The 17,789-nt window shown below is 41.8% G+C and overlaps 1 protein-coding gene across 1 annotated transcript in view; it reads left to right on the top strand.

Annotated features, from left to right (window-relative positions):
* The first annotated feature begins 1,833 nt into the window (after positions 1-1,833).
* The window catches only part of cxadr (CXADR Ig-like cell adhesion molecule), a 41,820-nt gene continuing 25,864 nt past the window's right edge, over positions 1,834-17,789 (top strand). Inside the window, exon 1 of the mRNA XM_083986056.1 lies at positions 1,834-2,030. Coding sequence (XP_083842182.1) covers positions 1,964-2,030 — 67 coding nt within the window. The 5' untranslated portion in view covers positions 1,834-1,963. The remainder of the gene's footprint in view (positions 2,031-17,789) is intronic.

Below are 17,789 nucleotides of genomic sequence, written 5' to 3'. Positions count from 1 at the left end.
ACTCAGGTTGTTGAAGTTTGAAAGAAATTATGTAGAAAATGTAAGCGAGGGGAGAGTGAGTGAGTTGTGGATGTTTTTTTTTACAAAACAAGATGGCTTTTCTTTATTTTTTAGGAACAATCATTTCCAGAGCTTTTTAGTTTAATGAATGCACAGCAGTATATTTTAATTTGGTTGTGTGTGATTTGAAAATAGTTTGTTTCTGAGGACAAATAAAACAGTTTTTAGATGATATGTTACAAGAAGAGTCAAGAGGTTTTGTTAAATGTAGTTTAACAAGTACATTTTGTGTTTACAGTTTTGAGAAGAGCTCAGCATACACCGCACTACTTTAAAGTGCTCAGTCTCAAATTTGATTCAAGTAATTTTACATCAATTTTAAAATGCAGCCTTGTAGAAACATTAAAAGGGCTAGAGTATATGCATATATTATGGTGCCAAAAATGTAGTGGTTCAAAAGTAATTGAACAGAAACAAAGTCAAGCAATCATTAATAGCTGTAAAAGAGGTCTGCAACTTGTGGTGAATCATCCCAGGTTATGTCCATAAAGTCTTCACCTGTCTTTGTGATGCTGAGAAGTGAATGACTTTGGTGCAAAGATCCATTAATGTTCTCATTATCAGCATACGATAATACTGTCAGTGGCTGGCTGGCATGCCTCCAGACAAATCAGTGCTATAGTGATAGTTATAGTTTCATCTGTGGACAGGCTCTCTGGGGAGATTCAGTGTTCAGCTCAAGGGTACATCAGTTCAATGCTTAAGAGGGTTCTTTAAAGGACCAATTACCTGCTGTACATGTGCACAGGTGCTTTATCATTACTAGAGTTCAAAATATTCATTATTCATGGGAAAAGAACTAACATTATACTCTTGACTGCATTAGATCAGTGCTCAGGGCAGTGGGGAGGCCACACAGTGGTCGTTCTCGTAGTCCTTGTTTTGCTTGTCTTTGAAGGTAGATGTTAATGACTGTGTGTATGTTTGGACGTGTTGCTCGTTGCAGACACCTATTTGATTACAGGTGCATCTCAATAAATTAGAAAATCATTGAAAAAGTTCATTTATGTCAGTAATTCAATTCAAAAAGTGGAACTAAAACATTATATTACACACAAAATGAAACATTTCATGTTTTTTTTTTTTTTTTTTTAAATGTAAAGATTATGGCTTACATTTATTGAAGACCTAAAATTCAGTATCTCAAAAAGAAAAGGAGAAGAATATTACGAAAGATCAATTAAAAAAAGGATTTTTTAACATGTTGGCCTTCTGAAGTGTATGTCAATCTACTGTATATGCACTGAATATTTGACTTGAAGCACTGGAAGTTGACTTTTCCATGATATTTTAGATGCACCTGTTGGTTTGTCACGAACAACTCAGATTGAATAAACAAGGCTATACATGTTTTTACTTTTTTTTATGTATCATTTTATATAATATTATTTTAGGTTATGTAAACTGCTGGATGATCTGAATAGGCTCTTTGCACACTGATTAATCCAGGTGTGTCTGAGGAGTCAATGGTCAGACACACCTGGATTAATCAGTTTGTCCAATAATGTAAGACAGGAAATGAAGGAGCAGCATTAAGTTCAGGGAGTAGTGGAGCTGTGCAAAGAGCCCATTGCCCTCCTAGGGATTAATAAAGTATTTTCTAAACAAGAGAAATGCTTGCAGGGAAACCCCGTGTTCACCCACCAGCAGAGGGCGGCACGAGCTTGTGGTTTGGGCCAACCGCGAGTCACGTGACAGCCCGGGGCGCGCTCTCCGCTGTGCACCTGCAGAGAGGAGGAGGAGGAGGAGGAGGAGTGGAGTTTGGATGCTTCGGTGGAACTAGGGTTGGTTGGTTGCTGCCTTCCCTTCCCTCCCTGCGTTTCTCTCACTCGGTTTCAGCAGCACAACAACTTATCCGACCGAAGTTTCGTGGAAGAAGTGGTGGAATAAGCAGCGAACAGTGATGGAGCTTCTTTGGAGGATAACCCGGGTCTGCTGCGGTGCTGTCCTCTTGTTCAGCCTCATGCAAGGTAAGTTTGTGTTGCGGAGCTACTTGAACTGTTAGGATTTTTTTTTTCTTTCTCAAAAAAACGGCAGCGAGTCCAGTGCACTGTGTGTTCAGCAACGTGAACACCGGAGAAACTTATCTAATTGCTTCAAGTTACCAATACTGCTAACTTGTATTAATGTGTCGGCGTGGTTAAAACAGAACTTAGTGGTTTAACCAAACGATACTTGAATACACTTGGGAAAAAAGAAAAAAAAAAGAAATTTGCCAACATGGAGTAACTCTGACCCAAGGTCAGTTTAGGGAGCTAGTGGTGAGAGCAAGGCAAGCGTCCATCGAAACCCGGCTTAAAATGTAAATAATTAAGGTGGATTATGTGTCAGAATTGTTATTTAGCAACGTAGTTCAAATGTGTTATCAGTAAGACGAAGAGAAACACAAAAAAAGAGAAAGAAAGCTAAGGTTTAAGATGAGAAATCTTAAGTTTATTGATGTTATGCCGACAATAAACTGGCCGTGGTGGTTTGGTTTGGTCTGCGTGTTTCATCAGGTGAATCATACCAGGTGTTGGTCTTTAGGATGATTAATAGTGGTAATGAATGCTTTTTTAAAACGAACATTATTACTGTTATTTAAAGTCCACACAGATGAGATGGATATTGTTTTGTATGTTTTGTTTCCTGGTGCCATTAATCTGAGTATTTCCGTGTGATGTCTGTGGTTTATCGTCTGGTGGTGGTGGTTAACACAATGGCTTGATCCGCATTTAAACCTGTGGCGACAGGACTTCAAAAGTACCGGCTTTTTTTTTTTTTTTGGGTCTACCATCTGCCAGCAGCAGCAGTAGGCTACTAGTGCTGACCCCCCGCCCTGCTCCCCCAGCCCCTGAAATCCCAGTATCACAATCACACTCCCACCTATTACTTAACCACATGTTAGATTGTGTTGACAGCTTTGTTTGTGTTGGTGTCATTTACTTTTCAACATCAAGGCCTTCATTTGATGAAAGTTGAGTCCCAGTGACCCTTGGCTAAGAGGGTTTTTTATTTGTGTATTTTCACTGGAGGTGGGTTGTGTGTTATACCTTTGATCAGAGCAGGTCATTTTTCACCATTGTTTGTGCTTACTTTCAGTCTTTTCATGTTAAAGGTGGCATTGAGCTATTCTCTATGTGGCAGAGGACCACCTTAAAGGACACAGAACTAAAATATGTAGTTTTTCTTTTTGTGTGGTTTTTTGATTGGAGGCATCATTACATAAATTATATATTTATTTGAAAATACAAAACATAGATTTTAAGTTGCAATAACTTTTCTGTTATGGTTTGTACATGTGTCATGAGGGAAAAAATACCTGCAGACATTATTGATCAAATCAATATAGTAATGATATTAGTGATACTTGACATTAGTTATGTATTCATCCCAACTGAACTTTGTTGATCGTAGCAGCTGCATCTTTTTTTGCTTTAATACAACAGGGCGTGGCTGTTCAGTGTGCTGGAATTTAGACTGAAACTGATAAATCGCTCCTCCCTCTGACTCTAAACAATAGTGTGAAACTTTTGCTCCACAGTTATTTGTCTTTTGGCTTCAATCAGTGACGCCCCGTGGTAGTTATTGAAATATTTTCTGAGATTTTTCATGGGAAGCCACAGACATCCATGGTCAGGCCGATGATGACATTCCTGTCCCTGCTGATTAGAGAGAAACCGCACGTAATGAAGAAGCGCTTTGTTTAAGCTCGTCCACTGCATCTCTCTATGTAAACTCTGGGACGCTGAGTGAAATGTAAGGTTTAGATAGTGTGTTGTTTGCCCTCTTTTGTCTCATGGGTCGCATTGTTGTGTACACTAGTTTGGGCTCATTACCATCCTAATGGCATCAAGGCCTCGTCATTTGGCTGCTGTTCCACTTCAGCAGGCAAGAACAGTATCTGCCAGACTCATCGAATTTTCTTTTTTAAATGGCTTGGAAATACACAAAAATGTTCCTGTGTATTCCTAAGACATCTGGAAATAAAATAGGCTGGAGATAACTAACCTCTCTTAAGTGGCAAAATAACAAATAGGTCCTTTCTGCTCCATTTCTTTGCTCTATTTGTCCTCAGGGCCCTGCATTCAATTTAAAATATTGACAAAAGGAATGAAATCGTAAGTGGGAGATGTGTAAAATCCTTGAAATTATAACCATTTTTGGGGGGATTTACAATCAACAAAAGTGCATAATAATAATAATCATCTAGCCTTCACATTTTAAAATGGAATTGGTCCTCATTTTTGTTCAGGCTGAGCTGTCACTGTTGGATAAGGTAGTTTTTACTGGCTATCATCATCAAATCCTGTGAGATGTCAACACTGGGCAAATAAGGAAATATTTGGTTTGTGGGCACTGTTCCTGAAGGCTGCATGTTGACCCACTGTAGGCATCGCACTACCTGTCGTGCACAGTGTTTAATTTATTGGACTCCCAACTAATATATCAAAGACTTGTCAAGGAAACAGTATTATTTCTGTTGTTGTTAAATCATTAAGCTGTGGTACGGTGGCACCGTGGCTATCCACTTCATCCCTTTCTCCACAGACATCACTTGATTTCTAAAGCAGTCTGTGTGCTTTATGCATGTTGTAACGCTTGCAATTGGACTTGATCTGTCATTTCCCACAGTGCTGCAGCTCTGCCCTGACGGATCTCTCCCTCCGCTGCCCTCCTCCTCCTCTCCTGTGCTGTTTGGGTCAAAGAGTGAAGCCACCAATCTAAGATAAACAGAAACCTAGTGTAACTTTGAGCAGGCGCAGAAAGCAGTTACCTGATAAGCCTACAGCCAAAGGTCCTGGCCAGGAACTGGTTGCTTGGTTACCTTTTGAAAACAGATCCAGGGAGTGTACTTGTGTGTGTGCGCTGTTGTTGTTCTAGAAAGCTACCCTCCCCCTTACTTGCCTGTATGTACTAGTAGATCCTCCTGTCTTACCACTAGAATAAAATCCTCTTTTGCATAATATCCTGTTGTTGGATGAACAGCATATCTTGATACAGCAGAGTTTTTTCTCACTTTGACAACAAAGTATGTGTTGTGTTGTAAGGTGATAGTAGCAGGGCCCACGGAAAAACAGAGATGGTTGGAGACAACATGAGCAGCACAACCTAACCTGAGCCGTTGTCATTGGCCCCGCAGAGACGGTAACGACTTGAGGTCACATTCACTTGTCATGACCCAGCAGTCCAATGCCACCACTTGGCTCCTGATGGCTGAAACATGTTGCAGCAGCAGCAGCTTCACCTCTAACCAAGCAGCCGCTCCGCTCCGCCTGGAGCCCCCTGTCCTTGGAAATGAAGCAGGAACATGTGGAATTGGATTACACTGCGGGGACACTGCTTTTGTCCTCCACAATCTGACGACGGGGACAACTGCACATGAATATTCACAGCCTCGGACGTTAATATTTTAGCATGCCAGTCCTGTGCGAGCCTCGTGCCAACTCCTGTTCACCTCTTTTATAGGAGTGTGAAACGCTGATCCCGCCTTTACCTCGCCACATTACCCCAGCTCTCCCCTCATTCTCTCGACCATTTCATGTCTGAATTACTGAATGAACAAATTGCCGCCTGCTAGAGAATCAGTGAAAATGATTAATAGTGGTGCTTGTTTCTGAGACCTGTTAATGGCCGTGCAGCCACTCTGTATTCAGAGCTCATTCCTTTTTCCACAGGTAGGGAGTAAAACTGCCTTCTGGTCTGCTGCCAACGATTCGTGTAGGAAGATATATTGGCGAGAATTTGCTTGAACCCCTGTGTCATATTGTCAATGTTATCTTGACAGATGTTTCAAGTTGGTATGTCTTTAGATGTCCGTCCGCAAGCTTTAGTGTTGGCCTCGATATTGACCTACTGATGGTACCAGGCTCCCCAGAGGCATGCAAATCATGTGCTGTGCTGTATTGACCAATAGGTTTAGTTATGGAGAGGTTTTTCTTAGATGACAGAAGCACCGATCGGTTCATAAAGGTCATGCTATAATGTGTGTGTGTATGTTGGAACGAGGGGACCACAACGGATTGTGTATCGTGCACGGTTGGTCAGTTTCCTCGTTTTGTCAGACCAAAGATTGAAACCCAGTAATGTGAAAACTGAGGAAGCAGCAAGTTCTCTCATTTGAGAAGCTGAGACCAGCATAACTTCTTTAAATGATCAAAAATCATTTTGTGCAAGACAGTAATATTCCTATTTGTCATACATAAAAAGCCCACTTTGGCTACGAGGTTAGTGAGATTTAATGATAGGTAAGTAAGTACTAATATGTAGTGAGAGAAAGCTACTGATTAATCAACCATTGTTAGAATTGAATGGGTCAGTTTGAGCTTTTATATTATACTTTCACTTATCATAATTACAATACAAGTCAGCATTGCATTGTAAACTCCATGTCTTCTACACAGGTTAACACCTGGTGATGATCATGACTTTTTGTCCTGGAAATGCAGCTTTAACTTCAGTTTTAGTGTCATGTACGTAGCCCTCAACTGCATGTTTTAAACCCCTTTTACGAGGCTGTAGTTTTGTAAAAAGTCAGATTGAAACATTAAAGAGTGAGTCAGGCAGCTTGTTAAACGAGCTCATGGAGCTAAAACCAGCACAATTAGCGAGCCAGCTAACTCATTTACAGTTGCCAGCTAGAAATGAGAAGCAAACCTCGCCATGGGTGTATTTTTGCTCGATCAGCTCAAGTCTCATTAGTTTGAAATTGACTTGCCAGTGTCTATAAATGCCTGGAAGTATTGAGAGTTGACTTGTGATTCATTTAACTTGGCTATATTTATCATTTTAATTCAGAACTGTTCTTGATCTGATTCTCCATCAGATTTCTTGCGTCTTCCGTGAGTAAGCTACACTGCTGAAAAACAGGAAGGAGTTGGAAAACAGTGTTTGGTTCATTGTTTGTTAGATTTGTATGTGAAGACATTAACTTGTTGCTTAATGTCGTAAATTTGACAGTAATCATTGCTTTCAACATCTTGGTGTGTTTTCATCCTTTAGGAATACAGACTTTTTAGTCTTGTATCATGAATGAGCTGTTTTTTTAAAGATATAAACAAAACTTTAATGATGATGATTTTTCGTCCATTGGAAATGCAAAGTACAGAGCAGAAAGTACAGCTCTGATATCCTGAGCACGACTGCTGCAATCCTTAAAATACAGGTCGGAATAGGGAGTGCACTGAAGGAGAGCTGTTTCCTCCTCTATCGATGTAACCTATCAGTTAAAACAAGGTCACTGCAGCGCTGATTTTCCCTGCTCTCCTGAGTCCATCGGTCATCATCACTGTGTCACACCGTTAGGGCGATAAACACCCCCAAAGCACATTCATCACTTAGCCACTTGATGCCCAGTTCTGCAGCGCCCACAACGCCCTCTGCTCCTGATGAGGAATAATGGGCTCTATGAGAAATAAGCTGTGACTGTGATGATGATGATGAGAGTTTTCACGTACCTCATATCTCAAATGAACATCGCCAGATTCCCATTTTTTTGTAGATAAACGGCACATTAGCGGAGAAGATGCAACACACCAGGCAGTGAAGGAGATGTGAAGGATTTTGTAATAAAATGCTGCATAATTATTTGGAAAAATGCCACTGGAAAGTTGAAACCATTAAATGCTGAAAGTGAAGTTGGCGTTTTACTTATAGCAGAACCACTTTGTAAGCAAGGCTTCAATGATGACTCAGAAGTAGAAAATAAATGTGAATATTTAATCTAGCATTTGTTTTTCAAAGTATTTCAAATGATGGCTGACTAAATCTGGATTTAACATCTTAATACTCTAACTTTCTTTAGCACTTTAATATAATGTCATGTTTTGGTTGTTGAATGGAGGGAATTGCCTATTAAAACTGGTGGATGGAAATTCCTCCACAGCATTCAACAGTATTTTATTTATGGTTCTTCCCGTTGCTTGAACTTAGGATGTTTTTTCTCCATTTTTGCATAATATTCTCACGGCATCTGAGCTACCCATCTCGGTGTGATCATACACGGTGTGGCAGGCAGGTCCCCAGGGTGCTGCTGCTGCATCTGCAGGTGCTCGTGTGCAGTCTGCTTCTGCTTACCTGCTAGCTAGGTGTCAGCTCCGCTCGACACACGCTTCTTGAACCACCGTTAGATTATCCATTGTGCGCCGTGTTTAAGAATTCAGCTTATATGTGGAAAAGTAATCACTGTATCGTGTAAAACAGACCTGACAATTTACTTGTGACAATTAATCTTTTGTTGCCAGTTCTGACTTCCAATGCATGCGTCATTTCGGAGATAACCACTGAACATTTTATTGTGCATGCATGTCACATTATTATCAGCTGATGTCCAGGCATTGTCTTACACAGAGTTGAATTGTGGGAAGATGATTATATTTTGTTCTCTCTTCAGCCGTAAGCCCCCACTCTCCCCGCTAAGAACATTAGAGTTAATTGTGTGTCTAATCTTGAAAAATATTATGGCTCAGAAAAATAAGCGACATAAGCAGAAGGTGGGGTGAATTTTTTGGAGGAGGGGGGAGGGAGGTAAAGCAGCTGTTGAAGGAGCCATTTTTAGCACCTCTATCTCATTGAAAAACATTACACATTGTCGACGGCGGGTACGCTGGGAAAGGCAAATAAGTGTTGTCTGTAGGAAGCTTCTGTCTTGATTCAGTCCCACTCGACTCTGCTCCCTGTGGTTTTCATATTCAAGTCGGTCTTTGTCTGTCTCAGTCTGATGTTTAATCATCATCATGTCAAATTATATAGTTATGCTAATAACTCCTGTCTATAAAAAGGGGGGATTTGTTATGAAAAATGCCTGTTGCCATGCACAAAATCCGACTCTGAACATTTTTTTTCCCCCACAAGGGTATGATTGCTTGTATTATACATTTAAGAATTATATGAAAATGGTTGTGTAGTGAAATTTTGTGATACAGGCCCGAATCTTGTTAGGAGTGTTACGGAGTATTGATACAAAGCGACACAGAATTAGACCCAGAAAATCCCATTTCTTATAACATTTGTTGCCTCATAATCAAGCTGATGCTAAACTGAGGGCAAAGCCTGCGATGCAGATCCTCACAGTGTGGACAAAAATATATAAAATGTAGATGTTAATGTAGACAGGCTTTGCAAATCATCATCATCATCATCATCAAGTGAAACTCACAGTTTCTCTGATGTTGATAAAATCGTAAAGTGGAATAAGATAAGATGCCGTTTGCAGGTGTAGATAGATAGATATGAAGGAAAGAGAAGAAGCTGCTCTATATGCAGGCTGCAATATGCAATATTCTCACAAAGTGGCCCTAATCTCCTGGGAAAATATGAATGCAAGTAAACACTTTGTTTCATGAAAGAGCATTACATGAGATTAGATCAGATGAAACCTTTCCCCACGGGGGAATCGGGTCATTGCAGTAACAGAGAAAAATATACCACTACATTCTCCGAGTATCTTGGATGAGTAAAAAATGTAGAGCAGAGAAGTCAGCAGGTGTTTTTATTGTTTTGTATGTGTATGTCTGTCAAAGCAAACCATGACAAGTCTTAAGGTGAAGTGCAAATGTATATTGTTGTTAAACAGGTTTTCACTTCCGTCAGATGACATCCATTATCCTACTATAGCTTTGCAACCATGTGTCCCAAAGCAGCGTGGCTGTCTGCCATCTCCACTCCTTTATACATTAGAGAGGCCTTATCTTCCTCCTCCTCACTCTGTAATAATAATTACCCCTAGGCTTGTTTTTGGCCCTATAGGTATAATGACCAGGTGCTGTGATGTGCTACAGTTAGTTGGATGTACTGTAGGAAAAGGCTCAACAGCTGAACCACTGCAAGGTCAGCATGCAAGCCACAACAGACATTTAATTACTGTAGTGCATCTCGCCGCCGCCATGGGAGGAAATCGGCAGCTGGCCCAGTCGCCCTCCAGAGAGATGAGATTGAACTGAATATAGCTCTGTGACTGGCTGGTTTATGATGGTCAGAGCACACATTACCGCACAACCTTAATCACTAGTGCCACTGTTTTAATAAGCAGCACACACATACACACACACATACACACACACAGGATGAGCCACCAGGCTACAGTTGTTGCTGGTAAGTTCCTGAAGAACCAGCTGTAAAGTGTCTTAATGGAGCTTCATGTATAATTCATGGGCACACACACACAGAGCTGCGTGGCTGGCTGCATGGCTTTTTTCTGAGTGGCCGATAATTGGAGGAGAGTGAACCATCTCCGTCATACTGGCTCACACACAACACCCAACTCCTTTCATTAGATGTAGGGGCACATCAGCTCTGGATTTAATCCCCCCGTCCGTCGGACAGGACATCTATCTGATGTGAGAGAGGAGATGATTTATCAGTGGCAGTTAGTGCTGTAACACAACTCGGCAGCCAGGGTTGTGGATTAATGATCGGTGGACACATAAAAAGAGCCTATGGCTGCCCACAATGTCACCTGGCATTTTAACAACTAAGAAGTCTCTTATCCGCAACTCTTATTAATTGGCCGTTAACATTTGTTGAGTAAAACTTTTAACATCCTTCCTTAGATCCTTGACGACTTTTTGTCAAAAAGATATGTGGCTTTGCTTGGACATGAAAAGTCCCCAGTAATCCCTCTGCAGGAAGATCAAGGGTGGGAACTTTTTTTTGCTTGGTAGCTACTCGTCTCGACCTGGATCAAAGTGAAGCGATACCTGTGAAAGATCATCACATCACAGCACATTTAGTCAGGTAATCTCTGCGTCAACATCTTTAACCCGTATCAACATGAAGTCGTTGTTTATATTTACTAGATAAGATGAGAAAGTCATCATTGTCCAGTCACTTTTACTGAGATTTTGTACACGTCGGTCGGCCTGATCCAGGTTGACCTATAAGCAGCGTTTGGCTGCCTGTCTAGACCACTCAGGGGTCAGACCTTTTTAGATGTCATCATTAGAGACACGGGGGAGTTGGCTTGTACGGCAGGTTTCAGAAAAAAAAGCACTTTACATCCACTGAACAGTCAGTCAGACGACCTTGCAGCATCTTCAGAAAGTGTCAGGTTGTTTGTACTTGTCAAACAAGATGTTATACTAATATGATAGTCAGCTTCTCTCCTCACATTAATATACAGTATAAGGAGTATTTTTACTTTAATGTGATGGTTTTGGTGATAACAAAGAGTAGAATATGTGTTCTCTTTCTCTCTAAAGAAATATGACTGGTGACTTGTGAATAGGCCTGGGACGATAACAAATTTTGCTGGACGATATATTGTCCCACAAATTATTGACGATAAACGATATTATTGACACATTTTTTTGAGAACAAATTAATAACCACTAATATAATAATAATATTTCATAATAATGCAAGTAGACCCTTTTAAATGCGATAAACTTTTATTTCTCATGAGTATTTTTTTAACCATTGTAATTGGAATGACAAGAACTTATATAGCTACTATCCTAAATAAATAAAATAAACAAAATTATAAACAGTGCAGTGCAGCTCTTCTGTCCAATAACGTTACACACCTGAAGCTCCACTTTTCATTCAAACAAACTAATGTGACTTCCACAGATGTAAGATTTCATCAATGAGACTAGCATTTATCTCCTAAAAAGTATTAAACCAGCTGGTGGTAAACCTCTAAAAACCTGCTGATAAGTTTTCTTAGTCGTTTTCGCCCCCAATGACGGAGGTTGACCGGCCCGTGAGCTGCTGCAGACGGCTGCAGACTGTGGGAAGCCCCGCTCCTCCTGCTCGCTGCTACCACATTAGCTCCAAAAACGTCGGAGGAAAACTCCCAACAGGCGATATGTGGATAAACTGACCACAGACTGGGGGCCTAAACTGTGACTTTCTCGCATGAAAAAATATTAAAACTTTAAAAAGTGACGTGTTAACAGCGTCGCAGCAAGACGGTAAAATAGCTTTTAGCTGCTTTACAGCTAGCGCTGCCGGTTGCTGCCAAATGCATTCTGGGAAACAAAGATCCTGGATAACTGAAAAGAGGGTTCACTCCTTTCATTCTGCAAAACAAACGGCCCAGGTGCTGAGACCGATGCACAGAGTGAAGCCTCTTGTCATCCAGCCTGGTTGGAGGCCAGAGACCAGGAAAACAAATACGTGCGCATGCACATGGCGATTTATCGAGGCCGGAAAAACTATCGAGTTCATTTTCATTTATCGTGCGATTAATTGATTTATTGATTATCGTCCCAGGCCTACTTGTGAACATTTACAGCTTTTTTTTATTTGTAAGAAGCGAGGAAACTATATCAAACAAAGGCCATGCTACTGCAACTTCCTGACATTAAAAGCACTGAAGCTCCTTTACTGTAAAAGCGGCCACACGGACCACAGCATATTTGTCACTTAAGTGAGCGTTGACACTGATTATTTATCTTGTCTGCATTTTTTTCCTCCCCCATCAGTGGATGAGTAATGGAGCAGTCAGGAGCAGACACAGTGAGCTATTAGATGAAGAGATGTCGGCGACAGGCTGCACACCTTGTCTCAAAGGTATAAGCAACTTCACCACAGCGTGACATCGGATCGCTTTTGCTCGTGGCGCCACGGAAAGAAAAGGCCAATTGACTGATACCAGCTGTTGTGTTACCACGAAGTTGCTCACTGAGGGATCGCTGTTGTTGTAGTGTCAAACCATACCTGGTGTTACTATGGCAACCACAGGTGTCGTCGTCGACAAATGAACCACGACTAAAATCTTAACCATTACAACATTGATTTAACGTCACTAAAGTGGAGGGGATTGCAGAACATTGCGAAAACACTGTCAGGAGTTCATGTTTATGTGTCTGTTCAAGGAAGCTGCTTTCATTAGAAAGTGAAATGGATGATGAAAGATGTTGTGCATGCGAGTGCTTTTAACTTGAGTGGTTCGGCTCCTTATTGCATCCCCAGCATCAGCTTTACTCTGCCGCTGTGTTATAAAGTAGTACAGCTGCTGCTCTTTCATTCAGAAGCAATTTCACGCTGTGAAGTCCAATTTAACGTGAGCATGGTATACATGTCTGTGTGCTGTGTTTAATGTGTTTCTTTTTAAGGAGTTTGCAGCAGCGGTCAGGTCTGTGTGATTCTTTCCACTGATGCCTGGTTTGTGGAGATGGATCTAATTAGCCCTTGAGGACGATCGGGGTCAAAGTAGCAAAATGTTCACTTAGCTGCGAGCATACGACTCCAAGAATCTTGAATCCCCTCAAATCTGAGCTCCATGTCTTTAATGGGCTTACTGCATTTATCTCCACTGTCCAGGCTCTCTCCGCTCCTCTTTCTGAGGACGACAAGCCTCATCTCATGCACAGTTAAAGAACACAACATGGGGAATAAATACCATGATATTGTCGTTGTCGGACTGCCTCGTGTGCAGGATAGCTAAACTAGTGCAGTGGAGTTATTTTTAACATTCCCAAACGTGTCTTGTCACTTAATGGTGTATGTAGACCAGAGTGGGTCTTTTTGAGCGCTCTTCCTCATGTCTAGGCTGAGAATGCGAGCTGGAGGCATGAATAAACCCAGCGGTCTCAGCTAAGCGGTAACAACAACTGACAGTCTTTGCCTGCAGCTTCCTACAGGGCTCAGCACTCAGGTGCTTTTTACTACACCTGTCTCACAGAGCCTCTGAGTGAAGAAGAGACTCCAGCCTTGTTTCACTGCCTGTACTGAGAAAGAAAAAAAAGAGAGGGAAGAAAAAGGATTATCCATCTTGTTATCTTTTAACAGCAGCCTTATCTTGATGTCCTGCTGCAGTGACTCCACCACACAGAGGACAGGAAGGGACTGGACTGTCTGTGTTGTTGCACTTTCACAAAGACACGCGGTCTCGCCGGTGGAGAGTCCTTTGGACAGGATGAGAGAGGGTTTAGAGAGAAGGGATGTTACAAATGCATTTGAAAAGGAATTGATGTATTAGCAGTTATTACAAAGTACTTTGTCAATGCACCAGTTCTGCCTCAGGCTGCTTTCAACAGCAATCTATCCAATGAAATGAACTCTGTTTGTCCAGTTGTGATGGTCCTGTAGCTATTGACGGCACACACTCTGGGCTTAAAGCACATATATGAGTGTGTATTTTCTATTTTGTAGCAATGTCCAGACGACCACCATCATGCAATGTCCTTTAGGCAGGAGACCTAATTTTAGACCAGAATGTAGAGGAAACGGCACGAGCAAGGCAGACCAATCGACCGCCTCCTAACCGGTCCAGCTGATAGCAATACATGGCTGCTGTGTAGATCTCACATAGGCAAGAGTTTATATATTAACCTGCATGAGTCAGTCTTCAGTTTCCATTGGCATTAATATGTAACCAAGGTAACTGAACCGACTGAACGCAAACAGATTCGAGGGAAAAAATAAATTACATTCCCTGAAATAAATGACATTTCCTTTGTTTGTTTTTAATTTTTCAATTAATCAGTTTTATGATGAGTCAGTTATTTCTAACGGATTGACTTCAGTCTTAAAATATGCTCTACTCCGTCCAAATGAACAAGGGAGGAACCCAGGAATTCATTGGGAGGCACTTGTGTTTGAATTCCTGATATTTTGTACATGTCTGTGTCTGTGAACTGTCTGCAGTCTGCCCCCTGCTCCCACCTTAATCCTTTTAGAGGTTTGGCTATGAGCCATAAGAGTCTTTACCACTTACACTTTGTGTATATACCTCATCACCTTTTTTAAAGTTAAAGCAGAAGTGAGTGATATATTTGTGTAAATATAAGTCTTAAATAGTTATATCTTCCGACAGCAATCACTTACATAGAGTGTTTGGACTGAAACACGGGTCTCTCAGTCCCTCTGCTCTGCTCTGAGCCGAGGAGAAAACATTTATCGTATCCTACAGTTTTTATCCAATGAGGAGAGAGAACGGCATGCAGGGCTGTGTGTGCAGCCAAGGGACGCCGTGAATGTGGTGACGTAGCGACAAGGACTGTTATGGTGCGTTCAAGGAAACTCGTATTTTTCCGACCGTGAAGTGGTACCAGTTCGATCTGGTACGAGTTCACCGGTCGGAAGTTACGAGTGGCCGTTATAGTGACTTTCACCGGTAAAACAGGTCGGAAAAACACGAGTGGGTTGCCTGGAACGCTACAAAGTCGTAAGTTGTGACTTGAAGCTGTAATTTACGATTTCAAAAGCCTGCCTGGAACGCAGCATTAGCGAAAACGACCGGATCACTCACTTCTGCTTTAAGTAAAAACAAGTCGTTAGTCGACTACTGAGCACAACGACGACGTGACAGAGTTGTTAGTGTCAGTGATTTGTTTCAGATGGTATGAGGAAGTGAAGTCTCTCTTTTCGCTGAGAAAGGCAAAAAAAAAAACGACTAAACTTGCTTTGTTTCATTCTCATGGCCCCCAGTCATTTCAGTGAATATAACCGTGCTGCTACAGTGAGACATCCACCTCAGACCGACTGAGCATATAAAATTTCTGAGCTCTGAAAATTCCAGAAATGTTAAATTGTTTCCCTTCGGAGGAGCTGCAGAGGTTTTTCATCACCACTGACGCTGAAAACGGTGCTTGTTAGGAGCTCCAGAAAGAACTTCTAATCCCTGACTTATCCCAGTGTTTCAAGGCTTGTAGTATGATAATCACGCTCTGCTGCATTAAGCTGACTTCTTGTGTGTTCACCTCCCCGACACGATTAAAAGCACAGTTGTGAGAAACCATTGTTTTGCCTATAGTCTGTATACTCAAACTTGTCTTCTGTATCACATGTGAGGTTGCATGTTTCTCGGTGAAAAACCACTATTCTGTGAGTCCGTCCAGTCCATCAACGGCCTGAATAAAGTAGCCGCACTCTGGTGCACTTGTGTCTCCCAGTGTTTGATCAGCCACGCTGCCTCCTGATCACAGTTGGCATTGTGCTGCCCCGGGGCCCGGACAAAGGCTGGGCTGGGGCGCCGACAGGGGCCTGGTCTGTATCAGACACTTTATTTGTTTTGGGGGATGGGGGGTGTAGGATCGGCTACAGCATGACTGCCTCCCCCTCGGTGCATAGAAACCCCTGTGTCAGGAGAGAGACGCCCCATGACTACACCCCACTGAGACATCTGGCTTTAATTTGTATGGTTTATAGTAGTAAAACTGCCTGGAAGCTCAGAACAGAAATACCTGGCCTTTTATTAAACTGCATTTTATTTCAGCAGCCTTACCTAATTCTCATTTGTTGTGTATTTAATGAAAAATATAAAAGTTTTTTTCTCTCTCTCCAGGGTTTAATGTGTTCTGAGTGATCCTGTTGTGAATGAGGTAGAATAGAAATGCCACGGTAATAAAAGCACCATCTTGGTTTTTTTTATTCCTCAAACCACCAGGTGAGAGATGCATGTCATCACATCAGCAACATGTGATCACAGCGCCTCGCTAATCCTCTGTGCCGATGCCGATTATGCAAATAAAAACACTTGGTGGGCAGTGTCAGCTTGACTGAAAGCCGTCGGATGTGGGAGGAAAAAGTGAAGTTTAGTTTCAGTAGCTAAGTCATTTTTAGATCCAACCAACCTGCACATGAGGTACGTGCTGATGTAGAGGGGATGACGCTCGGCCTATAAATACCTGATTGCTCTCTTGCACATTCGCTGTCTGATGATTGATTTAAAACCTCCACCTTGTCCATCACACCTACTCCTCCTGTAATGAGGATTAAATGGCAGCACAAACACTGTACTGTGTCTCAGTGTGAGGCATATTCCTATGTTGCAATTGCACCATCTCTCAAGTCATGCGAAACTGCTTTCACGTGTTGTGTAATTGCTTGCAGGAATCTCAGATTTTTTTGTTTTGTTTTCCCAGCAAAGTGAGGGAGGACATGATTTTGTAATTACTCCTCTGGCATTTCACACGACTGAAGAAAAACACTCCAGCTGTTTCATGTGTCTATCACGTCGGCGTCAGACAGGCATTTTTATGAACTGTATCTCTGTGATACATCTTATTTTCAGCACCCTCATGCTCCTTTTGCCTCCTCTCTGTTTTAATTTCCTCCTCACATGATCATACTGGCACGTTTCTGCTTGTTGTTTCCCATGAGGTTGTTGTTATCAGCAGGCTATCTGTTTGATGCTCCTTTCCTTGGACTGGCATCTTTCCTATCAGCTTCATAGCACGGCCACAGTCTCCATATTGACACCAGCTCTCCATGTCCCTGGGCTGCTGCGACAAACCACAACCCATTTATATGTATATTGTGTGTGTGTTTCTCTGTGTGTGTGTGTGTTACCACTGGTCTCAGAGACACTGGGCATTCTTATCTGACTCTTCAGGGTGCTTTAGATAAATTTGCCTCGTCTCGCAGTGTTTGGAGGAGGAGGAGGAGGAGGAGGAGGAAGAGGAGGTGGGGGTGTTGGAGGGTTGTTGGCCATGGTTATTTTTAGTGGTTTTATGTCAAGCTTTAGAAGAACAATGCTTGGTGGCAGAGAGGTTAGACAAGCAGCAGCTGGTTAAATCCACTGTACTACACCTTATGAAATTGTAATGAATTCTATAAATAGGAAGGAAGTCCAAAATCCCATCGCCATGACTTGGTGTTGAGGACTGCTGTTTCTTTTATTCCCCTGACTTTTCAGAGTCACCATCTTTGTTTTCATTGAACGTCGAATTCCTAAACTTATTTGAATCTGTATAAGATGATTTATTAAATCATTTGTCAGAGTTTATTGTAGCAGCAGGGAGGCGCTAATTGTTTTACAAGAAAAATGTATGGATTGTCAGCGAGGCCAAGGTCTCATTAAT

The sequence above is a fragment of the Trachurus trachurus genome (assembly GCF_905171665.1).
Source record: "Trachurus trachurus genome assembly, chromosome: 14".
NCBI classification, from domain to species: domain Eukaryota; kingdom Metazoa; phylum Chordata; class Actinopteri; order Carangiformes; family Carangidae; genus Trachurus; species Trachurus trachurus.
Note: the sequence above shows the minus strand (reverse complement) of the source record. Positions and strands in the feature narration are given on the sequence as shown.